Consider the following 17,592-nt stretch of genomic DNA (forward strand, 5'->3'; position numbering starts at 1 on the left):
TATACATGGTATACCTGTATCTTTTATATAGTCGTAAATTCCTTCATTATCAGAGCTAGTACTGTCTGTGTCCGGCCAAGCCTTTGGTTCATACTTCTCAAATCCTTCAAAGTCGTGATATTCTTCACCCATGGCCTCATAAATATTATCAGTATATAAATCAGCAGTAATACTCCCTGTACTAGCAGCTCTTGGTCTTCCAAACTCTAAATTTAAAGCAGAAGAAACAGCCCTGACATTTGGTATTTGACCTTCGTCCTGTAAACGTCTCAAGGTCTGTAGTTTTGACTTTGGTGAAGTAGGTGACCTTGGCGATTCAAATGAATGTTTTTGTTCATCAAATGTTCTACTGGTCTTCACATTTTGAAGCTTTGGTTTCCTGCCCTGTTTGGCATCGGCTACAGCAGCTATATGTTCAAAGTCACTTTTTAATTTTTGGAAATAATCTGCTGTCATTTTTTTAGATGTATAATCTACCTGTTTTGTTGTCTCCAAAGAATGGCTTCGGTCAATAACCATATCCTTATTACTCTCCCGCCTTTTGAAAATATTTTTACGAATTTCGTTGAATTCATCAATTTCTGAAGCTGTGCTGTCTCTTGGACTCAAGCTTCCTCTTGGTGATTGAAGACCTTTTGGAGACATGCTCCCTGTTGGAGAGTTAGTTCCCCTAGGTGACTGGTATCCTCTTGGAGATTGAGGCTCTGGGGAGGAAGAATCTTTATGTTTTCTCACATTTCGATCAACATCAAGTGTTCGTGTTAGTTTTTTCTGTTTAGAAACGCCATTAGAAGTGAATTTGTCTCCCTCAGATTTCATTTCCTTAACTTTGGTATGAAGTTCTGAAGATGAGTTCTTTGTTTCGGTTTTAGTTTCTACTGGTTTGTGTTTTAAACGAGTTTGAAAATTAGAAACCAGCACCTCCCTTTTCTTGAGCCATTCAGGGCGTGCATCTTCAGACCCCGCAGAGGAAGTCCTTGTCAGACTACTTTGTTTTTTAACTATCTGTGTCACACTTGTTTCTGAAGTCTTTTTTGAATTTGGACTGAAAGGACGTGGTTTAGAATTGGCACTGATTTTATTAAAACTATTATTCCTTGATACATTTGACCTTGTGTCTGACAAGTCAGAACCAGAGGAATTATTCCGACTTAATTTATCATGACTGGATTCCAATGTATCTTTTGAAAAACTTAATCCTGGTTCCTTTGGAAGAGAACTTTGTGAGGAAGAAGATGAATATTTGCTAGTATATGATCGAGACTCTGTTTTTGTTCCTGATGTATTTGTCTCCCTGTGGGAACTTGTCGTTGTGACACTGCTTTGAGAGTTTTTGGACAAAACATTAAAACTTTGTTGTATATTACCAGTCAAATTGTCCTCTTTCTTACCACCAGAACCTGGCCGAATTCTTGCTAAAGCTAAATTAGTACTTAGAATTGACATAGCAGCATTCTTATTTGATGGCGCTAAAGACATTTCACCAGAATCATGCCGTTGAAGTTTATTTTCCACCGTTGCCTGACAAACTTTGTTCCCACTTCCACGGAAAACTTTTGAAACAGCCATCTTTGGCTCAACCGTTTCACCTTCAGCACCTATTGTAAATTTAGTATGTGACAATAAATCTTTCAAATCATCATCTGTTTTTTCTTTTGATGCTCTTAAAGCTGAATTTCTTTGGAAACGCTGTGTTGTCTGTACTTCTTGTTTACTTGTTGTGGTGGTCGAAATTTTAGTGTTCTTTACATTAGTGGCGTTCACACCACCAGCAGAGTCAAATTTAGCTTTCAGATCACTAAAATTGGCAGGTTTTGTCTTGGTCATTCTATATCTAATTCCTGTTTTAGCATCCTCTCTACTTTCTGTTTTTGTTGATTTTGAATCTAAATTTTCCATTGTTGTATTTTTTATAAACTATTTATTGCACTATCATCTAAATAAATTTGAATTATAATTAAACGTCACATAATTAGAGTATCTCATCCATATTACTAGGTCACATGACTACTGGGGTCAAAAGCTCTTGAAATCTTTCCTTTATTCATTGTCTGCATGGTCTTAAGTTACACAAGGAAATATTGAAATCTTTCTTATCTGAAAAAAAAATGTATAATGTTACAGAAGGTATAAATGCTATTTATAATTACTTCTGAAATGTATGTAACAGTAGTTATAGAACCATATCTCCATTTTTATCAAACAATGATTTAGCTATTTTAATTTTTTTTTAAACATGGGTACAAAGTAACTGAAAGTAAACATGTCAACACAGAATGGATTATTATTTGAATAAACTTCTTAGAAAATTTAGGGTACAACTTCTGCTTACCTGTATCTTAACTTATATCTACCTTGACCTATAATGGTTTACTTTTAAAATTTTGACTTTGATGGAGAGTTGTCTCATTGGCAATCATAGTCAAACCACATCTTCCTAAATCTATTTTATGAATGTTATTATTTTGCATTTTATTCATCCATCATTCAAAATTTATAAGTGAAATAAAATTAATTTTGATGACTACAATTTGTAATTCAAATTGAATTAGCCTAAACGATGATACTAAAACCGGATAAGGTTGAGTAATCACACTTAGTAATGTAAAGTACACATCACAAGTATATAATTACTTTAAATTAACCAAAAAAATGAACCTATCTTGTGCAGATGTTATCTTAACAGATAAGTTACATAGTAATGATAGTAAATCCTGCCATGATAGTCATGCTAAACAACTGATCAGACACTTGGTTTTTTTGTCGCTTTTCTGATTTACAGAAGTCATGAAGTTAAAATATTTATTCATCTATTGTATTGCTATAATTGACATCATTAGTATGTGCAGTTAAAAATATATTTTTCACATTTTCTTTAGAAAAAAACAATCAAAATTTCAATGGAATTATGCATTCATCAGGACAAATTCCTGATAGTAAGCATGGTTTAGGTTATAACCTCTTCTTCAGTTTAATCTGGTTTTTAGTGACTCTGTTGTCCATATTTTCATTGATTTCCAGGAAGTTGACTCCATGGAATAAAACTTTTTTTTTACTCTTATATTTTATTTAAGCCATGTTGCCCATGCTGTTTGACAGGCTGGTCTGAGGACACATTTTTAAACTAGATAACCCAGTGATGATTGTGGCAAAGTTTGAATCAGTTCGACTTTAATTTGGATCAGTAATTTCAGAGAAGAAGTATTTTGTGATCAGTTAAAGAAGAGAAGTACTTGTCAGATTGAAGTGAATGGAAAAGCACTGCTGACACAGGCCCTTTGGGTTATGTGAGAAAGAAAATTAATTTCTCAAAAACAGCTCGTTGTAAATACACAATTTGTTCACAAAGTGAAGTTTGATTATAATGTTTTTTAAATTCCTTGATATTTTCTACTTGTATCAATGTTTTGGAAATAATTTCAGAATGAGATTTCAATGAGACTGAAATGTCAGAAGAATACACCCTTAAGGATGTCTGCTTGTCATGTTTTGGAATTTTTGTCAGATTTTCGGAATCCTCTGGTTTTATCCATTTGGATGCCTTAAAACAATTTCCCCATGAACCCCCATTTTTCTTTTTATAAATCTTTCACAAGTATAATTATAAGTCATTTGTAAAAGTGTTATAAAATTTTATTTATTTTTTAATAGTATTTGAGAACTTTAACGGTCAATGATAAAGCTATGAAAAATCAAGAGCATGAAGAGAGAACATTTACCCGCCAAAATTCCAATGGCTAATATCTCGATAACAAGCACATTGACCCCTATATTTTTTTTGCTTTTTTGATTCCTCAATTTATTTGCTATCAATACATACTAGTTTCATGAAAAGTTATTTATTTTGAAACTGAGCAGCGAACATCCTTAAATTGATTCTCATTTGGTCAATTTTAAGCATTTTAAAAGCTTACTATATGAAGACAGTATGATGACCTTTAGTTGCAAAATCACATCCACATCTTTTTGTCTATGGTTAATAGTTATATCATATTGGCAATCATACCACATCTCTTTCTTTTTAAATTATAATTTTTCAAATTCCAAAATAAAAGTGAGATGAAGTTTTCATTTATAACACTTTTCATAAACTAAATCTTCTAAACAGAGGATATCCATTTACCATCATAGTTATTTTAGATGCCACATTATTAATCCTGATTGAGTACAAATGTATATTTGAATCCTTCCACAATTTCTCACATATAACATGTATACTAACCCCCTTTTTAACCTTAAATTAAATGTCCTTACCTTTTAGTAAACAAAGTTGTTACAAGTCAAAATAAACATTTTATGGAGAGGAAACTCTTAACATCCTTCCCCTAATGAGAACCTAAGATTCAATATCCGTATGACATCAGATTACCGTACGTTACAAACTACTCTCGCTAAAAAGTGACGAAAATAAATTTACTTAAGCTTTCAAATCTTTTATTGTTTTATCTTAAAAGAGAGGTGATTCATTGTAAATAAGACGGTCTGTCATATTATTAGATAGTGTAATTTACAATATATTTTGAAGTAAGATATTTACAAAACAGAATTTAATTTTCAACTGTTTGTTTAGAATGACAGAATAATATACTAAGACTCTGGTCATTGACCTACAACAATTGGATTCCCGTAAACTGACCATACATGTAAACTTATCAAAGTTTCATAGTCGATACTTCAGTAGGGAACCAGAGGGGGGGAGGGGGGTGTTCTGGGATTGGACCCCCCCCCCTTACTTTTTTATTGACGATTAATGCATTTGAATGGGGACATATGGTTGGAACCCTCCCCCTTTTTATCCTGGGTTTGGAACCCCCCTTTTGAAGCTGGCTGGATCCAACCATGTACTTGTACTAGTTTTTAATTCTAAGATTATATATAATATCAAATAATTATTACATATATAATCAGCACTATAATTCCATTGTATCTACTTGGTAATATTGTACTTTTCTATATACTGAAAACCCTCCCAACTCTAACCTCCATCCAAAACAAAATGCTCATGCAGCTATATGATAAACATAAAGTAAAATTAATGTTTAAATAATGTTTACAACTTAACATTTACTTAAAACAAAATAGGTGGTTCATTGTTCTAAAGGCAAATGTGAGTGCATTAAAACATAATCTGAGCCCTTAAGTTACTTGTGTCTTACTGTTATTTAATACTTCATAGATAAAACTGTTTACAGTCAAGTTTTCTAAACAATACTGGAATTATCTTTGATAAACATGCACTGGGAATCAAATTCAGATCATAAGAGTGCATGTGAATGTTCTTCACTGAGGGTGGAAAAGGGTTATTTTCGTGCAATGTGTTTTGCCATTTTTAATTTCACGTGCAGCCACGAAAAAGGTTTGGTATTCACTGTGTTTTGTTAAATTGGTAAAAAGATCAACATGCAGTACATTTTTAATTGGTCGTTCATCACGAAATGGCAATTTTATTTCGCATTCTTCCATGCAGATACCCCCCTTTAGACCCCTCTTCACTGATACAGCCACTCTTTGTCATATTACATACATGTGGGAGTCAAATGTTTTATGTGAAATGTTTCACTACCGGGTAATAAACTGTATACATGTTTGAACTTAGTTCTTATAATGACATTCAACTTTCATCACATGATCTAGTGCCACTTTACAAACTGTTGAAGAAATCTTGAAAATAAATCCTCTAATGTGGCTGTGGGGGAGGGGAATAAGGTGTCATAAGTCTCCATCTAAAGATTATTCCTTAGCTTATCATTTCATTATAATGTTGACAGTAAGATTTTTTATTAAACATTTTCAATTGATTGGTGTTTAATAATACCACTTTCAAGAACAATTTTTTGAGGTTGTCAGTTTTCATGGGTGTAGCAAGCCTGAGCACTAGAAAGAAAACAATAACCTTACATTCAGGCTTTGGCAAAATAAGTGACAGTCCTAGTCCTAGTCAATCAAGATTGAATTGAAATGTGCCAGTGCCATGTGTGGAGTTCCCACTCACAACCCCAGTGTTGACAGGCTAGTGTCATATAGAAGTTGAACTGCTGAAACCACTCGGCCACCAGTAAGGCCCTCGATTTCCCCTCAAGAGAGATCCCACTTTGAAAATTTATGCTATGTACAAATTCAAGTTTTCATAAGTACTTTTTTGTGTGTGCACTTTTAAGCTTTAACCAAAAAGGGAAAGCGTATGTTAAGAATTAGTACTTTTAAATTAACAGTATGAGTGTCTATTCAATTTCCTGCAACACCTACCAGTACTAAAGACGAAAGTGAACACATTCTATGAATAGAGTACAAGAACTATTTCCTGAAGACTCTCTTCCTGTGATATAATACATGTATATAATAAGCAATATATATATATTTAATACATCCTTCACTTTCAATAACCTTAATTTGAACTGCTGATTTCTGAAATGCAATCCACTTAAGATTATGTGCATCTCAGGTTATAATACCTAACTTAATATAGGCAGATGTGGTGTGAGTGCCAATGAGACAACTCTCCATCCAAGTAACAATTCATAAAAGTAAACCATTATAGCTCAAAGTCTAGTCTCTCTGTTTTTAAACCTTATTCAATGAAAACTTTTTATACTTTCTACAATGAACTTTTTATTCTTTTAAATTTAGAATAAATAAAAAAGTTGCCATGAAAAAATATTCACCCATTATATTTGTTTTTATCCATTGTTTTTCACATATATGACATGTATGATTTAGATTAAAACCTGCTTTTTTTAGATAACAATTCTGCTTAGTTTAAGTTTAGAATGATGTTCATACTCCAGACTGAGTTATCAACCAATCAAAATAGCTAGGATTTGGTGTTTCCAGCACAAATTTTGTTCTCTAATAACCATTGAGTAAAGTTGTTTATTGAAAGATCAGGCCTTGCAGTCATAAAAATTTTAAGCATGATTATCGTACCCAGACTCAAAAATCAACCAATCAAATTATCATATTTATTTATTTGAGTACAAGTTTTGTTTTCTGAGTACCGAGTAAAGTTTTATGACAGCACAGGTGTGTTATTCTTAAAAGAGCCTCCTTTTGAGAATAAGAAGAGACATAGATTTGGCAGTTTCTCTTCCTTTGATCTTTGATGGGTAATTATCTTGTTGGTATTATCTTGTCATTACTGGTTAGTTCCATCATTTGTCACATTCTTATAAAACATCATACCTACAGACTCTGTATAACAGCTGTCCATCATAGAAATAAGCTGCTTTTACCCTATAAAAACTAAATGATTGCACCACAAAGAAAACTGTGCCAGTCCCAAGTCAGGAGCCTGTAATTCAGTGTTTATCGTTTATTTATGTGTTGCCTATTTGTTTTCCGTTCATTTTTTGTACATAAATAAGGCCATTAGTTTTCTGGTTTGAATTGTTTTACATTGTCATTTCGAGGCCTTTTATAGCCCACTATGCTGTATTGGCTTTGCTCATTGTTGAAGGCCATACAGTGACCTACATGTACAGTTGTTAATTTCTGTGTCATTTTGGTCTATTGTGGAGAGTTGTCTCATTGGCAATCATACCACATCTTCTTTTTTTTTTTTATATAAACACTAATATAAACATGCCAGGAGTTGTCACTAAGAATAGAGGTTTGACTTAAAAACATATACATAACTAATTTAATATACTTACAAAGTTTAAGGACGTTCACAATGAGAGTATATCAGCTACATCTGTAAAACACAAATAAATTCTATTAAGGAATACAACAATGCATGATTCATATACAGTTCATCTTAATTTAATTATATAGTCAAAATCTGGCCATGTTAACCTATACCACAGATGATGAAAAGTTTGAAATAAGAAAATATAGAGGGAAGCATGAACGCCCTTTACTTTTAATGCTGAATAACTTTTACCATGCATTGAATAGATCAAACTGTTTAAAGTAGCAATTTTTTGAACTTTCAATTTTTTAAATTCAATTTTTTCATACCACTGTTTTTTATTTTTGTAAGGTAAAATAATTTTTTTGTCCTGTCTTGGGACAAAACATTTATTTTCAGTTCTTAAACCAGAAAACATAATGCCCCTCTACTATCGTAGGTGGGGCATAAAAACAGTACTATGCATATTTATTTCCACAATTTAAACTTTTTTCTAAATTGTAAAAGTATGACCTCTATCTATAGATGGCAGCTTTTGTCGTTAGAGGAAAAAGTATTGCTTCCTGTGAAATATTTAAGACTTTTAAAAAAAAAACCACAATGCAAAACATTTGTTTCCTTGCGTTAGAAATTTGTGGTTTTGGTTTTACAACAAAATTTTATCACTAAAAACCCATATATATTCGTTGTATAAATGTCAGTATCACATTCAGGGGCAAATAGGGATGGTAAAATGTTTGTGTCAAAGTAATATACCCTGCTACATGTTGAGCCGGTATAGCTAATTGAAAGTTGAATCTTTAACATGCTAAAGTAAACATGTAAAGCCTAGCCCAAAAGAGTGCCAGTCCTGCAGGAAGACACATCAATCATCCAACCGTGACTCCTACATGTAGATGAAGAAGTAGTATGATTGCTAATGAGACAATTCAATGAACAGTGCACTCCTTCTAATGGTACCCCCTTCCATTCCCCTGTGGATCCATGGTTCCAAGATAGGAGTGTAAATGTCCAAAATGGTTCCTGTATCTTTGAGGGGGGTATTTAGGGTTAATTGGCACATTGACTTTAATAATCAAACTTAACCCTCTTGCTGCCGACCGTTTTTCAAGGTTGCATTTCATATGCCGGAAAATACGACAGCTCAACGTCTGTGACGTAACATGCCAAACAACCACGTCATTCGATATATGACGTCACGACAAAATGACCACTACATTTGGGACCAATTGGAGAAAAACATGACCCTGTTTATTCTTCTGTATTTTAATTGAAAGAGATACAGCATTGATAAGAAGCTTGCATAAATTTATCCATGGACATATGTGTCCCTCCGGCAGCAAGAGGGTTAAATCTGAATCTCAACATTTTATTGGTCTAGATCTGTAATAATATTTTTTGTTTTACATGTATGGGACAGGTTTGACAATCTCTTATTGTGACATGCGTTATCAAAGTTTACAAGCCTATCAAGTAATAACATATAAACTAAGATCCACATTGTTTCCTTAATTCTTAGCATAACTCATTTTGCCTTGAAAAATAATTCACATACCAAAACATATGATACCATGCAAAAAAACTAAAATTTCCAAACCATCTTACCTTGTAAAATATATTAACACAGCCAATTTTATCCAATAACTCACTATTGTTTACAATCTCTGAACTGTCAATCTTAATTTTACATCAATTTAACCTGAACTTCTTGTTGAGATATCATTCAAAAAAAGGGTAATGCCGTTACGTAACATTATTCAAGATAAAACAACTTCACCAACATTCAATTTTCTGCCATGAAATATTTGTGTATTGTTTTTGCATCATATATATATTTAATCTAATCCCCAATTATAAATATCTTCTGATTATTTAGATTAATGTTCCCTGTTTAAATGTTTTACCATCTGTTTTTTGTTTCTGGTTTACCTAATTAAAGATGTATGTATAATAATGCATCATTTTTAACTTCAAAGTACAAATAGTTCACTTAATTCTTCTGTCTCTGGACTGTCATAAATAATGCCAGAATCTGAGGCCAGAATGAATGCTATGTGCTACAGCTGCTTTCAAGGTGCATATGGTGTAAAATGTACATATCATATTAGGCTGTTGGTTTTCTTGTTTGAATTTATTTTACATTGTCATTTCGTTTTTTTATAGCTCACTATGTGGTATGGGCTTTGCTCAGTGTTGAAGGCCTTAGGATGTCCTATAGTTTTTAATTTCTGCACAATTTTGTCTCTTGTGGAGAGTAATGTCACATTGGCAATCATACCACATCTTCTTTTTTATATTTACATCAATATGAAAAGGTGGAAGTGGCTTCTTCTGTAGATATATTTGTTTCAGTCTATATTAAAGAGGGTAGGAATACCTGTTACTGTCAGGGAGTCAAAATGTCATTTTCAGCTAATATTAGCGTCAAGTTGTTTAAAATTTTACCCAAATTGGTTAAAATATTACTGTGTTTCTTCAAAATATTCTTATTGTAATTCAACAGTCTCGGAACAATTATCGTTACTGTTATTTTTAGAGGAAAAAGTTAACATGATCCATCAAAATCTGTCTTTACTTATGGTCTAAAAGAAAGGGATAATTTTATCCTCATGAACACAAATTTATCATTATTGTCATTTAGCAAGAGTTTTTACTGTAATTTGTCATGAAGGTACCTCCATTACAACCCTCATATAAGAGTTTATCAAAATATATATTTAAGTATATCAAATATTTTATTTTTATCTTTTTTCTTTAATGTTAAAAATTACAAATGTTTTTTTTTTCATGTGATTTAAAGCTCATATCCTATTGAACACAAAAATATATGGATGTTAGGCACTTTTATATCTTTGCTTTTTCAATTTTGTTACACAAGTTGCAGTTTGATGTCTGTAACATTTTTAACTGGCAATTTTCGTTATCTTTTACTATTTTTTATGGTCACATCCATTCACATGTTAAGAAGTACAATGGTGTAGAATTAAAGTCATGAAAGTCCTTACTTATCATTTTTGAAATATGTCCACCTATACTAGAACTAGAATGCTGAATCGGGATTATCTCCCTTACAGAGAGCTTTTCAGAAAAATGCTCAATCAGATTATCTCCCTTACAGAGGGTTTCAGCTTATCAGAAAAATAAAAAAAGTTGCAGACAGATGACTCAAACACTTTTCACTATTTTAACTTTTCTATAAATATTGCAAGTTCCAAGATAATACATAAAACCGTGAACATGGTGAAACAAACATAAAAAAAATGCCAATTAAAGCTAATTATTCCTTGATGACTTCGACTTTGTTGACTTATTTGTAAATTTTGTCTAGTTCGTCTATGTTGCCATCAACTTCTATCCATCTATTATAGTATTAAAGTGACCTCAAACTTGAAAGTCTTGCCACATACTGAAAGGGTTTGAAAAAATATCACAGGCTGGAAATAATTTTTCTGTTTCCAAAATATTTCCACCAAACTTTTACTGACATGACTGAATATGAACAGTTTTTAAACAGAGGCTGTTGGTACTGTATAGCTGAAGTTTGATCTTTGAAAGTGTATTTCTGGGGTACATTGTACCATAAAATACTTGTTTGGTAAATGTTTATTAAGAGTGTCCCTGACTTAGGCGGGTTTAAATATTACATGCCTTATAAAAAATTGAACTTTGAATTCAGGGATATATAATAAATTCAACTTTCTTAATTTGAATTTCTACTGTTTTACATACATAGGAATTTATTTGCATCGCCTCTAAATTTTACATTAACGTTATAAGTATTGAACACAAATATTTGGAATTGTTTGTAGTGACAGATGAAGATTTATGTGTATTATATACAATATCTTGTAAATATGTGGATATAATAACTTGTGTCAGATCTATATCTCTATATCTTACATAATATAACAGAGAATGTATTATAGGGGACTGAATAAAACCAGGTCGACTCTTGACATGATTTTTACCACACTCAATAATGCTTATCAATTTACTTTCAATCTAAAAACCTACATTGTACATGCATCCTCCAAAAGCAAAGGAAAATTTTCCAAAACTAAGGCAATTTTAAAGTGATCATGAAGGCAGCACGTGTAGAATGTATGAAAATAAACAATGAATATAAATTTAAATTGTTTTGTTGTCAAGACCTCAGGCCAAGACATGCAAGAGGGGGGATATTTCATACCAGGGACATGATCATATCAAAGGGAAATTCATATTCATAAGAGCTGAAGACAAACTGACAACTCCATTCATAATAGCAAAGAAACAACAAAAAGCCAAATAACTTTCAAACACAATACATGTACATGTATATATAGAGAACACAAAAGACTGAGCAACTAAAACCCCACCAAAAACTACTAGGGTATCTCAGGATAAGCACATCTTGCTCATTATGTGGCACCAGTCAATCGACTTTTATATATATAGCAATTACAAGAAGTTCTGAACAGTCCTTAAATTCCAAAGAACAAACTTCACACCACAACATGTTGGTATAAAACTGTTTTCTTATTCCTAAACTATTTATTTTTGTGTATCTTTTCCATCACACAAGCCTCTCATTGTTACAAATACAATACAATCTTTCTGGCTGTATATATAAGGTCTCTCCTGATCATGACCCTACCAATACACTATATTTGTTGTTTGAAATACCTTTCTGAGAACATTAGTGTGACTTATTAGTGTGACTGGACATGTAATATGTACTCCCCCAGGTGAAATCTGACAATGTTACCTGACATTACCTGTCACAAATGTCATTCATTACACCGAAACTTACAATATGTACTGTAATAAGTAGATAAATCAATCAAAATAATTATATGCTTCATTGGTGTTTGATCTCTGATTGGAGATCGGTTTACTTTCTTACAAGTTCAAAAGGACTGATTTCCTCATTTTAATTGACTAGGTTTTATACTAAATGAGTATTTCTAAGTACTGAATGCATGTACATGAAATTATTAATGTTGTAAATAATTAAAGTCTATGTAGTTCTTGAATATTGATTATTTTCAAAAAGAATTTACAGCAAACTTAATAAAAATGTACGTCATGTTATTATAATTGTTGCATAGAACGAAATAAAATTGAGAATGGAAATGGGGAATGAGTCCAAGCGATATTAACCTGACCAAAGAGCAGAAAGTTTTTGTAGTTCTTTATTGATACTGATCATTTCCAATAAGAATTTACAGAAAGTTTATTAATGAACATTTTTTTTCATATATTCATGTATGTTACTAATAACATTAGCATAACATGTATATTAATATAAAGAAAATAATTCCTGGAACACTCCAAAAATCATTTTCACTTTAGTCCACAACAATACATGTACCTATTTAGCTTGTTTTGTCAAAGTTCTGAATTACCTTTGGACAAAAAAGGAGATTAAAAGTTTATGAAAATGCAACACATCTCCTCCTTTCCAACATACTTGTGCATACTTTATTGACATACAATGATGGTGATGATGTAAACATTTATATTATAATACATTGTATCTTCTTTAAATCTATGTACAATGATGTACAATAAATGTAGACTTCTATTTTCTTATTTAAACAACATTGTATTGGTCATGCTGGTAATGTTTATGAAATAAATTTTACAAAATAAACACATGGTAAATCTTTATGTAAACAATTGTTCAGTACAATTGATTATTTGAAAGTGTAAAGCAAATTAACAAATATGAGTTTTAAATTTAAACTTCATTTGAAAATCACCAGAAAATCAGGCTAAAAATTAACAAATTAAATGTCTTGCTGCCTTTCATAAAAGTACATGTATACATGAAGAGCCTGCTTATTTATTTTGTGGTGATAAAAATCCCTTAAGTGTACACCGATGGTATGCAGGGTTGTCAAATAAAAATGATTAAATACTGCTTCATAGATTACAACAATAAGCTTCTTAGGTCAATGTACAGTAAATGGGCTATGTCACAGATTTGCTTAAAAGTTGAACTATTACTTAAAATAAAAAAAATATTGCTTTATGGAGTTAAATTAATTTTGCTACTCAAGTCAACTTTCTCTTCACAATGAACTTTTAATTCTACCAGAACTCTATTTTGAGAAAATTTAAATAAGATACTCAGTGTTGGACTAGTATGTACTTTAGATGATTTTTACAGGCATGAATGCCATTTTACAAGCCTGGGCTGCTGGCCTGTGGTTAAGCATAAAGACTGCAAGTGTTTACATTTAGCTTTATGAAAAATAAACAAATATGTCAGATAGCAAATATAAACAAATATGTTGTAGACTGTACTTTGACCTATAATCATGATAATGGTTTACTTTTTAAGTTTTAATACATTTTATTGTGACTTGGATGGAGAATTGTCTCATTAGCAATCATACCACATCGTCTTATCATGCTTATATCTAACAACATACAACAACCACAGTAGGCTTTATATACATGTGGAGGCTTTTGTCTTGGAAAACTATAGCTATAATTATCCAACAAATATATCAAAATGTGGATGGGTTAATACAATAACTAAGAAAATTTGGATAAACATGTTTGTTTGAGCTAGACCCTCCTCTAACCTCACCTGGGACAATAGGTTGTGGTATTAAAATAGTTAATCCAACATACATGTATATAACCCCTCACCATTATTTATGAAACCAGAAACCAGTATATTCCACAGATACAGATACTCTCACCTCTGACTCTTAAACAGGACTCATGAAGTATGTTAATTCTGAATATCTGAAGGAGTTCTAACACCCATTTCAATTAAGATGTCATGAAAATCTCATCAATTCGTAATCTTTTAAAAATTTTGCCATGGCATATTACAAGTACTAACTACCGGTATATAGCTATATATTTGAAATATAATTCGAAGATTTGATTTAAATTCTTAACAGACAAAATTTAGACTACACTGTACTACTGTAAGAAACTCTGAACATAATTATGTTATCATCTTCTTTGAGATTGTGTAAGAAATAAAAAACTTGCTCAGACTCAGAGCTTTTGAGTTGCACATGTATTTCTCTAATTGTTTGACAGAATTGCAAGATCTTGATGGATGCATTATATACAATGCATTAGAGAACTGAATGTGTAACAATAACTGTTGACCATGATGTCTGTATGATGTTTCAAAGCATGCAATGACTGTTAAACTTCATCAGAAGTCCTTTATAGCACAGAACAATACAAACATGACCAAGTCTTTTAGTAACTTTTTAGGACAATATGATGACAAGTAACTTATGGCAGTTTAAAAAGCATGTAGACTGAATTCAAAAAAGCTACAATGTATACATGTACATGTACATGTTTATAAATGTACTGGTATTAAGCAAGGGGATGGTTGGGATCCAGCTAACATGTTTATAACCCCACCACATCATTTATGTATGTGCCTGTCCAAAGTCAGGAGCCTGTAATTCAGTGGTTGTCGTTTGTTTATGATCGAGTTACATACATTTTGTATATTTGTTTTTCGTTCATGTTTTTATATAATTAAGGTCGTTAGTTTTCTCGTTTTAATTGTTTTACATTGTCATATCTGGGCCTTTTATAGCTGACTATGCAGTATGGGCTTTGCTCATTGTTGAAGGCCGTACAGTAGTTGTTAATTTCTGTGTCATTTGGTCTCTTGTGGACAGTTGTCTCATTGGCAATCATACCATATCTTCTTTTTTATATATGTTGAATTAAATCAGAATAATAATAACATGATTAAAATATGAATCAAGTTTAATATATAAGTTGATCATGTTGATACAGTGTGTGCATGTTAGGTCCATAAAGGTCCCCTTTAGCTTAAATCAATCTTGCTAGCAATCATTTGTTACTAATTAGTACAAGTTAAATAACAAAATTTAAATCTTGTATTATCTCATGTACTTATTTGCTACATGTATATATATATGCTATTTACAAACCGGCTGAGTTCGATGTGACATTATCTACATTAATTATTATGTTACTGTCACGGTAATATTTTAACTATTTTCAAAGTGTTGACCTATTTTTAACCAAAACAAAAATATGAAATTTCCGCATTTTCAAATTTTTATTACAATGGCATTGTTTTCGTGTGGGAAAATCGTGAGGAAGAATATATGGGAAAGTGTGTTCTCACCTAATTAAACATTCTAATGATGCACATTTATAATCTTCTTACTGTAATCAAATTTGAACATTGTATCTCTTAAATATATCCGGAAGAAAGATGTCTTATTGACTCACAATATAATTTTGACAAGGTGCGACATGGGTCAACTAGACGTTTGCATTGTCGTCAAATATTCGAGAAAAATCAAACACTTGAAGGACGGAGACATTTCAATGTGTATTGCAGTTCGCGAGGCTCCTTATGGGAAATTTATTTCATCCAGAGACAGACATTTCACATGTGTATATATGTCTTTGATGCAGGGGCGGATCGAGGAATTTGGAAAAGGGGGGGGGGGCCGAAGTTTGCAAAGTTATCCGAGCGTAGCGATGCGAAAAAATTTTGGACTTTTTTTTGGCTTCAAAACATATAATAAGTGTAAAATGCACTTTTTAAACGGTTCCTAACGTGGGGCATGTATGTTTTATAGTTAAAGGTTGGACTTTTTTTTATGCCGTATTCTCCCCATTAATTGTCTATTATAAAATGATTGGATGGATCCAAGCTATGTACTAATATAATATATTTGATGTGGGATTTGTCTGAAAAAAATGGACATGGAAAATTAAGATTAAATATTTTTATTGAGCCAAAAGTGCCTTTTAGAGGCGGATTTAGAGGGGGCAGGGGGCTAAGTCCGTCTTTTGTGGGGAAAATGTTGTTGATTATTTAGGGGATCACTAAAGCATGACTGGAGCGGCGAGGGACGTATGTGTTTTTTCATAGTATATTTGTGCCCTATTTAATGGACATTTGCGCTTCAATCATGGAACATATATATATGCGCTTTTTGAATATCGAGAGAAACTCCCGCACCCAGAAGCGTCCTTCATAATTTTGGACTGACTGCAGCGATGCTTGTTCATCAATATAACGAATGTTTATGTAATAAACCAACTGTTGTTCAATGATAAAACTGCATGCTTCGTGACATACATATAAATTCTTTTTTTATGAACAGGCATCCTTGTCAGTCAAAAATTACATTTTCCCGTTACCTTTCTTTTTAACTTTAAACTATACATGTTTATAAGTCGATAAATATAAGAAGATATGAATGTACTATGACCCCCTAATATGAGTGACAATGAGACAGCTCTCCATCCAAGTCAGAATTTGTAAAAATAAACCATTATAGGTCAAAGTCCGGTCTTTAAAACGGAACCTTGGCTCAAACCAAACTTCAAGCAGAATTTATTTCGTAACAAAAAGACGACTATAAGTGACATAAGTAAAAAGCGCAAATGTCCGGTCAATCTACTACACGGGTGTATCACATTAAAAGCGCAAATGAGGCTATAGTGTTTGGAGCGCATACGGCGTATCGTGTTACATGTTAAAAAAAGCGCAAACGTCATGTGCCCATGACTGGAGCAACCCCCCCTCATAGGCAGTCAGCGGGCCCTCCCTTTATGAAAATATCCGGATCTGCCACTGCCTTTTGTTAGGGAAATCTGAATTCGAACTATTTTTCAAATAATTTGATAAGGATTTAGATTATGTCGTGAGAATACTTGTTGACAACAATGGTCATGTGATTTATATATATAATTACTTGTCAGCATACAAACGGTACATAGAGTGAATGGTGTCATCCTGGTTTGCCCACTTTTAATTACATGTATGTGTAAACATATAGGGAATTGTTGTTTTAACAATTATAGTTTATTTCTGAATTATAGTCATATTTTTTACCTTATATTTTACCTGTAAAATTTAAAAAGAATATTATATTCTGCTATTAAATCAAGGAAAATGTGTAAAAAAATTCTATATTTCATATATATTTGGCAGGATAATG

At 32.1% G+C, this 17,592-nt stretch overlaps 1 protein-coding gene across 8 annotated transcripts in view; it reads right to left on the bottom strand.

Annotated features, from left to right (window-relative positions):
* LOC139501889 (uncharacterized) overlaps positions 1-15,973 on the bottom strand; it is a 51,665-nt gene extending 35,692 nt beyond the window's left edge. For 5 of the 8 annotated variants that reach the window (XM_071291133.1, XM_071291130.1, XM_071291132.1 and 2 more), the window contains exons 1-3: positions 15,759-15,973; positions 7,650-7,690; positions 15-2,097 (exon numbers count right to left, since the gene is read on the bottom strand). In XM_071291133.1, the coding sequence (XP_071147234.1) occupies positions 15-1,899 (1,885 nt within the window). In that variant the 5' untranslated portion in view covers positions 1,900-2,097; positions 7,650-7,690; positions 15,759-15,973. The other 3 variants (XM_071291131.1, XM_071291128.1, XM_071291129.1) reach the window with 3 other exon arrangements.
* Between the last annotated feature and the right edge of the window lie 1,619 nt (positions 15,974-17,592).

Source organism: Mytilus edulis, chromosome 13, assembly GCF_963676685.1.
Source record: "Mytilus edulis chromosome 13, xbMytEdul2.2, whole genome shotgun sequence".
Taxonomy (NCBI): domain Eukaryota; kingdom Metazoa; phylum Mollusca; class Bivalvia; order Mytilida; family Mytilidae; genus Mytilus; species Mytilus edulis.